Source organism: Sardina pilchardus, chromosome 16, assembly GCF_963854185.1.
Source record: "Sardina pilchardus chromosome 16, fSarPil1.1, whole genome shotgun sequence".
NCBI lineage: Eukaryota > Metazoa > Chordata > Actinopteri > Clupeiformes > Clupeidae > Sardina > Sardina pilchardus.
This window is the reverse complement of record NC_085009.1, coordinates 7,898,921-7,907,689: the sequence shown is the minus strand read 5'-3', so window position 1 is coordinate 7,907,689 and position 8,769 is coordinate 7,898,921. Positions and strand designations below refer to the sequence as shown.

Sequence of the window (8,769 nt, the reverse complement as noted above, 5' to 3'; positions counted from 1 at the left end):
GCACTAGCCTCGGAGGACACCAGATCTAGGTCCTCACCAGTTCTGCAGAATCTACCCCGTGTGTGTGAGTGTGTGCATGTGTGTGTGTGTGTGTGTGTGTGTACCTGTCAGGCTCCTCTCCACAAATATGAAGTGCCACCCTAACAAAAGTGTCTGATTAAAATCCCCCCACCTCTCCCCTGTGCCACACCACGGACACCCACCCCCCCTCTCATCTGTGCAAAAAGACAGCAAGCCCCCCCACGTCTCTCCCACTCATCTGATGCCTTCCACTCCTGTAGCTTTGGTAGTAAACCCACCCTCTCTTGGTCCTCAAAAAGTCCTCCCTTCCAGTTAAAGATCCTGAGTGTTAAAAACGTGGACAGGGGGGTTTCCATGGATACACCCATATTGGTCACGACAGCGTGGCAGTCCGTGGCTGGTCAGCGGTCAGCAGCGGGGTCAAATGTCCACTCCCCACCACGCCACCCCAACCCGACCCTTGACCCCCGACCCTACAGGTAGGTGTCGTGCTCGGCGCTGCTCAGACTCTGCTGTGACCCCAGCGTGCTCGGCGAGTCCTCGGGCTCGGCCAGCGCGGGGTACGGGTTGGTCACCTCCACCGGCGGCAACTCCGCCGCCGCCTCCGCCGTCCGTCCCCTCTCCTCGCCCTCCTTCTCGCCCTCCGCCTCTCCCTCCTTCTCTCCCTTCCCCTTCGTCTTCCTCTTGCCCTTCTTCCCCCTCTTGTCCTCGGCGGACGACGCCGGCCGTCCTTCGGCGTTCTCGGCCGGCGCGGTGGCGGTCGTCGTCGTCGCGGTCGCCGTGGCGGGCGACTCCACGATGATGGTGGGGTTCTGGCGGAGGTCCTGGCGGCTGGGCGGCTCGGCGCTCATGATGGCGCGGGCGCCGTGCATCCTGGGGGGGGACTTGGCGTGCAGCTCGCCGCGCGACTCCTTCCAGCGCCGCAGCTGGGACAGGTGCTCCTTCTCCACGTCCCGCTCGGACACCTGCAGCTCAATCACCTGCGCGCGCACACACACACACACAACGGGACAAGACAGCCCATCAGGTGAGATGTTACATATCCTATAGTTCTGTTGTTGGTGAAGTAACTAATCATCATCCTTAAAGGAGACATAGAATGGAAATGGCTTTGATGAATTAGGAGAGGTTGTGTGTAACCAAAGAGCTATCATGAACATGAGGCATGGTTGTGCCCTCCTTCGCATGAAAATCTTGAACTTAGAAATAGCCACTAAAACATGGGCCAATTAGAACAAAGCCTTCATGTAATGTGAAATATCCCAAAGCAATTGAAGTTCAATTGCAGTTTCCAAAGAGGGCGCCATTAAGTCAAAATACCCAGCGTAAATATAAGGTTTTAATTGGGCTTGTAAAATGAGTAAATTTTTGTATAAAAAGTTGAATATACACTATTTCCACATCAGATAATACAGTACAATACTCAATACATCCATTCCATTTGACCTTTAAATATTACAAAACAACAACATTTCTACTTCTATACTGACCTACTTCTAATGCTGACTAACAGAAAGTACAAAAAAGTAGACAAGGTGTAAGTACACAGTCATAGTGAAGCAGTTCATTCCAATTCATTTGACCTGATGAGTCCCTAGCCTAGCTCAACAAAACACAATAATGGCCGACAAAGAGATGTACTCAGTGACATCAGCATGAGTCAAAGGAAGTTTTTCAGATGAACTGTGTGGCATACAGTATAACAAACGATCTGATTGGCTCTCTCAGGGTTGGCACAGGCCTGTGATTGGCCCCTACCTCGTTGACCAGGAAGGTCTCGTGCATGTAGCGCGGCTCGATGTGCCGGAGCAGCTCCATGGTCTCGTACTGGCCCTGGTAGGCCTTCAGCTTCTCCTGAGAGCCCAGCATGCACCTCAACAGCACCAGCCCCACCCGGAAGATGATCTTCACCCCTGGGACACACAAGAGGGGAGAGGTCAGAAAATGCACATGGGCTCTTATTTTGACATTCCTCTTACTTATATATTACTCTTTCTTACTTATTCCTATTACGTATATTTGTTGGGCTTTTTGCCTTTATTTGTATAGGACAGTAGATAGAGACAGGAAGCAAGCGGGAGAGAGAGAGATGGGGTGGGATTGGGAAATGACCGCAGGTCGGACTCGAACCTGGATCCCCAACATTCCTCTTACTGTGTGTGTTTTCATGTGTGTGTGTGTGTGTGTGTGTGGTTGAAGTGTGGGGGTGTGTGAGATTTGGGGGCGCAAGATAACAACCTAACATTCATTTGACATTGTACTAATACAACGGCACGCAACAGACGAAAAGAGGAGGGCTGCCAAGTGAAAGCTCTAAAGGCCTTAACACCGACATGGAGAGAGACTAGAGAACTGAAAGTGTGCCAGGAATGCCATTAGAACTGCTCATGTTTAAAGGGGTTTTCCATCCAAAATGGAGAACATCCCACACAACAGCTCCTCATTGTGTTAAAGACTGAATCTGAAGGTCAGCAAGCCATCTGTAAAGCCTCAGCAGACGGACTGTCCAAGTCGAGTCAGTGTTACCCCATCTTCCCCTGGCCCTGTGAGAGGGTCTCTCTGGGGTTCTCCTCACAATACAGTGTGTGTGTGTGTGTGTGTGTGCATATGCTCCTCACCCTCGCAGTGTGTGTGTGTGTGTGTGTGCATATGCTCCTCACCCTCGCAGTGTGTGTGTGTGTGTGTGTGTGTGTTTCTGTGTGTGCATATGCTCCTCACCCTCGCAGTGTGCGCGTGTGTTTGTGTGTGTGTGTGCATATGCTCCTCACCCTCGCAGTGTGTGTGTGTGTGTGTGTGTATGCAAGTGTGTGTGTGTATGCAAGTGTGTGTGTGTGTTTCTGTGTGTGCATATGCTCCTCACCCTCGCAGTGTGCGCGTGTGTGTGTGCGTGTGTGTGTGTGTGTGTGTGTGTGCACGCATGCCCCTCACCCTCGCAGAAGAACATGTCCCAGACGCGCAGCACCGAGGCCCAGGGCAGCGTGCGCGAGAAGGCGCACATGAACCACTCGGTCATGTAGAGGATGGGCTCGATCTTGTGCTTCTTCAGGTGCCGGTGCGCCACGGGGGACGCGCGCTTCAGCAGCGCAAACAGGATCTCCCCGTCCAGCTGGATCGCCTCCTGGACACGGCAAGCAAGGGCAACGTCAAGGTCATGGTCAAGGTCAATATTTATTCCATTATATTCATCTATAGATGACCATTAAACTGCTAATATTGTCTTATTGTTCTTTACCAGAGCAAGCAGGAGAGAAGGGAGGATATTACATTTTCGCTTTGGACAAAGGCGTCTGCAAAATGGCATAGGCATAACCATAACCATAACCATAACCATTAAATGCATTGAGGTGTCTATAGGCTGAATATCCTTAAAGCCCCCCTATGCAGTTTTGCCCATTTCTTTGCTGTTGCCCATTTCTTTGCTGTTTTCTTGTTTTCCCCCTACAGAGTATATATATTTTACGACACTCCTCAATCAGTCAGTTTGCCGTTTCCTCTTTCCCTGTTCCTCTGAAAATGGTTTAAAGAAGCTTTCTGCTTCTACTCGCTGGCTCTGCTGTGCCTAGAGTGTATGTGTGTAGTGCAGTAAAGCAATTTGCAACATCGTGAGAACGCAAGGCTCCCTGTCTCTGAGGCTGGCGGCTTGCTGGCCCAAGCTTGCAAGGCTATTTTTTTCTGCTCACAGATGCTAGGGGAAAGCGAGACGGTTGAATGACTCCGGAGCTGTTAATTTAAGGTAAATTAAGCTAAAAGAAACTGCATAGTTTTTCTTTAGGACACATGCACATGTGTACATCCATTCAGCAGGGGGCGCCATATTCACTCTGACAGAAAGGGGCCCTTACTGTAGTACAGTGCCTGAGGGAAATTAAACGGGAGGCCTCTGAGCCTGCTATCAACATCATCCCAACAGACTGTGAAGCATTTGGCATACTAAGACTGAACAATAGTGAAGACAGAGGGGATAAACATAAAAAGAAATAGTGCGAGGGGAAAGAAAGAGAGAGAGAGAGGGAGAGGGAGAGGGAGGGAGAGAGAGAAAGAGAGAGAGTGGGGGGAGAGAGAGAGGGAACTCATGAGTGTAATTTATCCATTATCTCCCACAAACTGCTCAGCAATGACTGGCTGCTAATAGCTTATTAGCTCACAAAGGTCAGCAGCGAGACAGCCTAGAGTGTATGCACACACACACACACACAAACACACAAACACACGAGCGAGCATGCACACACACACCCACCCACACAAACACACACACACAGCAGCCCAAGGGCAAAACACTGCTCCAAGCTCAGCCAACAAATACTTTGGTTGTGCCTCTTAAACACATTAGGCCTGTTGACAAAAGCGCGCGTGTTGGCCACTAAATTCTCCCACATAAACACGAGTCTCACTGCACAGCTGTGGAGAGCCCGTCTGGCCTGAGTGACCGGGGCCTTGATGGACGAGCTGCTGTGGAATGTCGTGTGTGTGTGTGTGTGTGTGTGTGTGTGTGTGTGTGTGTGTGTGTGTGTGTGTGTGTGTGTGTGTGTGGACAGCTTATCTTCACTCGCCCATTAGCGGTCAGTTAAAAAGCATGCAACGGAGTTAATATGCCATCAAATATTATTACATGGCCTTCAAAAGCAAAAAGACTAATTCTATTTGCATGTGAACATGTTGGCCCTAAGTTACCGAGACTCTAGAGATGGAACAAAGTTCCCTTCTGTTTCCCTTTAGATGTAAAAACAAACGGCAGCCAGAAAAAGCTCAAAATAGCTTCAGAGAAGCCCAGAACTTTTCCAGATCTATTTGTACGGCGTGTGTGTCTCTTTACAACCTGGGCTAAGTAAATGAAAAGCCCGGAGTTTTTCATTACGGCACTAAAGGTTGTGGCGACCCTTGGACCTCTTTGGGCATGTGACCGGTACTGCGGGGCAGAGGCCCGGGGGCACACCAACAGCCACTGACAACATCCTGTCTGTGCCAAAGCACGTGTGTGGCACATGCATATGCCAGCTGAGATGGATGCTTTCAGTATCAGGATGTAAACACGTGGGTGTTATGTCTTGACCTGATAATGACATGCCTCTTGTATGCCCCTGTGAGGGGGTTTGACAGCAAGTGTGAAGGAAAAGGATTTCATTTACCAGTCCAGCACTGTAGTATCCGGGGAGGTACTTCTCACAGATCTGCACCAAACCCCAGAATGCATCCTGAGAGAGAAACACACACACACACACACACACACACACACACACACACACACACACACACACACACACACACACACACACACACACACACACACACACACACACACACACACACACACACACACACACACACACACACACACACACACACACAGTACACACACACAAAGTACACATATGAGCCGTTCTGTTCCAGCAGTCTTGAGAGGTACTACCTTATCTCCACCCAGTCAGCATTTCAGTGTGGCAGATGATTACCTTGGGAACAATGTTTAATGGCAACTGCAAGATCAAGAGAGCTACCCCTTCCCCCATACTACTCAACTGCCCTGCTCAGGGACAAATGCACCTCACACGAGACATCTGGACCAAGGATCAAGAATCTTTCATCGTCACTCCAACATTCGTAAGCAATAGAACAATTCTAGTATTCAGTTCCTGGTGATTCAACAGTGCACACAGTCACCTCATAAAATGCCAGGATAAAAATACCACCGATGAATAGAATACAATAAATAGAATGAAAACTACATACAGAGTCTAAAACAGTTGATGGTCAATGTATGATGACGTAGGAAGGCCAATGATGATGCATCAAGAAGTGTGAGTGAGTATGACTACTGGTGTGTGTATGTAATGGAGGCTGTAGACTACTGGTGTGTGTATGTAATGGAGGCTGTAGACTACTGGTGTGTGTATGAAATGGAGGCTGTAGACTACTGGTGTGTGTATGAACTGGAGGCTGTAGAGAAAACTAGTGGTGTGTGTAGGAGAGTCGGCCTCACCTCAGCTGGCATGTGCATGAGGAGAACAGCAGCGATGGGAGCCTGGGCCTGGCAGTAGCCCTCCTCCGGCCGGTGGAGAGTGTAGGCTTTTAACACACGGAACAGATCCTGCTGCCTACACACACACACACACACACACACACACACACACACACACACACACACACACACACAGACAGACAGACAGACAATATGCATGCCTCATTAGAGGATGATAGTCTCTTTGTGCATTTAGGTTTAACTACAGTACCTGCATACCTAAGGCTAAGGGTATATACAGGCTTGTCTTTAAATCAGAGTGAACATGCATAAGCTACTGTGTTTCCAACATGCATTAAGCTATTGTGTTTCCAACATGCATTAGCTATTGTGTTTCCAGGGGATTTTGACTGAATGGCCCAGCTGTTATCAGTAACATGCTGTCATCAGCTGACGCACGAGGCCCCTACAGACTTGTTGAGAGTAAATGTGGTTAACCGCTAACCCATTAAAGCGCTATGTCAGCACGCACACACACACACACACACACACACACACACACACACACACACACACACACACACACACACACACACACACACACACACACACACACACACACACACACACACACACACACACACACACACACACACACACACACACACACACACACACACACACACACACACACACACACACGGCCTCACCCATGGCCTCCCCGCGCCACAAACATCTCGTGGAAGGGGAACTGGCGGTGCAGGTCCTTCTCGATCACGTCCAGCCAGCGGGGGTCACCTGGCTGACTGTCCAGCTCCTGGGGCCAAGGGATGCACGAGTCAGCAAAACACTAGACTATCTTTATGTGTGAGTGTGTGTGTGTGGTTTTGTGTGTGTGTGTGTGTGTGTGTGTGTGTGTGGTGATATATGTAACTATGCACGATTTCTGTTACATCTACACAACTGCATAGTCATGCATAATGTATATATAGAACTGCACGTACGTCATGTGTCTGTATCTTCACAGTGTGCGGTGAGAGCACACCAATAACAAATGACTGTGCACGTCTTTGAGTACTGAGCAACAAAGACTATTTTGAAACACAGAACTGCTGCATGAGTATGCGTGAGTTTGCATGTTCTGTGTGTGTGTGTGTGTGTGTGTGTGGCGGACATCTCTCACCTGGAACTTGCCCAGGTTCTGCTCCTTCTTCACTTTCCCCCCCGACAGGTAGAGCCAAGCACGGCCGCGCAAAGAGGGAGGGACACCCTTCTGGCAACGCACCTTCACCTGTGAACGAGGGAGGATGAGAGAGCGAGAGAGAGAGGGAGGAAAGGAGAAGGAGACAGACAAGAGGACAGTCAGTGGAAGACAAAGCTACACAAAACTACAACATGGTGCAAAACACAACGAGGCAGAGTTAACAGGAACTACATTACACACTATAAACATATTTGTAGCACTGAACTTCGGACCCATTCATAAAGTTCAGAGAACTAGTGGCCCGTAAGCATAGGAATCAGTCAATCCAACAGTGACATACAAAAGGGAACACATTATACAAAGACCACTGTTCTCTACTGACTTTAGAAACCTACAAAATGCCTCGCGTCTAGGCTTTCGAAAGTGCCGCTGATATGGCATTTCGACCTTCCTGCCACAGCTTTCCTGGGTTGTGCCATTCGCCGTGTTTGTCATGATATCAGTCCAAGCACAAAAGAGCATTTGACTACATTTGTTTTTTTTGTGTTCTAAAACCTAATTTAATCCACAGTGTGCATGGGCAGAATTGGAGGAGTTGTTCTGTTTGTTTATGAATCTCTTTTGGCATATATACGCAAATAAGGGAAACGTTCCTAATAAAGCCCCATATCACACAGTCCCCAGTCTGATAACTTGTGCTACAGTTACATACTCACAGTAGAGATCTGATCTAAATCGTCACAGTAAAACTGACAACATGCTCTATGAGTCTGACTAATGGAAAGACTTGCAATGTGACATTTGTGCATGTTAAAACAGCAGCCCATGTTGACACTGACAATGTTGCCTTTGTTTGGCCCTATGAGGGGAGATCATCCGTAGAAGCCCTAATCATAACCACCACGCTGCTGTGGCCCATGGCAACTGTGTGTTGCTGTAACCATGTGAGTGGCATGCAACCCATACAAACACAATACAGAGAAATGTGGATAACAGCATTAACAGCTCGCCCACTCACTGTGTCTGTGTGTGTGTGTGTGTGTGTGTGTGTGTGTGTGTCCGCGTGTGTGTGTGTGTGTGTGTGTGTGTGTGTGTGTGTGTGTGTGTGTGTGTGTGTGTGTGTGTGTGTGTGTGTGTGTGTGTGTGTGTGTGTGGATCAACGGTCATCATAACACATGAAGTTCCAAACCGCTTCACTTACATATTGGCCCATCCACATGCCAACCAAAAGCCTGACGTTGTTGTGTGCCGTTACACCACGTCGTTGACATTCATAGTGCGATAAGCGGACCTGTGTGCTATGGTTACGGGGTAATCCAATGAGTGGGTCAACAACAGAAGCTGACTTTATCTCATGAGCGGAGGTATGAGCAAGCCTACAAGCATGACACCGCAGAAATGTTGCAGGTGGCTGGGGACGGCATGAAGTCACAGGGGAATAGCCTAGAACCGTTTCATATGGTGGGAATGATGTTACACTGGATTTGCCACTAGATCTGGGCTCTCACTACATACAGATTGATCCAAAGTATGCCTTTCAGGGGAAAAAACGCAGTAAATTAAGTATGTGTGTGCGTGTGTGCGTGTG

The 8,769-nt window shown here is 48.8% G+C and overlaps 1 protein-coding gene across 2 annotated transcripts in view; it reads right to left on the bottom strand.

The window, feature by feature from the left end:
- Window positions 1-224: 224 nt before the first annotated feature.
- Window positions 225-8,769, bottom strand: part of tbc1d10ab (TBC1 domain family, member 10Ab) — a 14,676-nt gene continuing 6,131 nt past the window's right edge. For both annotated transcript variants that reach the window (XM_062517149.1, XM_062517151.1), the window contains exons 3-9: window positions 7,161-7,268; window positions 6,688-6,794; window positions 5,999-6,113; window positions 5,148-5,213; window positions 2,950-3,139; window positions 1,780-1,934; window positions 225-1,001 (exon numbers count right to left, since the gene is read on the bottom strand). In XM_062517149.1, coding sequence (XP_062373133.1) covers window positions 495-1,001; window positions 1,780-1,934; window positions 2,950-3,139; window positions 5,148-5,213; window positions 5,999-6,113; window positions 6,688-6,794; window positions 7,161-7,268 — 1,248 coding nt within the window. In that variant the 3' untranslated portion in view covers window positions 225-494. The remainder of the gene's footprint in view (window positions 1,002-1,779; window positions 1,935-2,949; window positions 3,140-5,147; window positions 5,214-5,998; window positions 6,114-6,687; window positions 6,795-7,160; window positions 7,269-8,769) is intronic.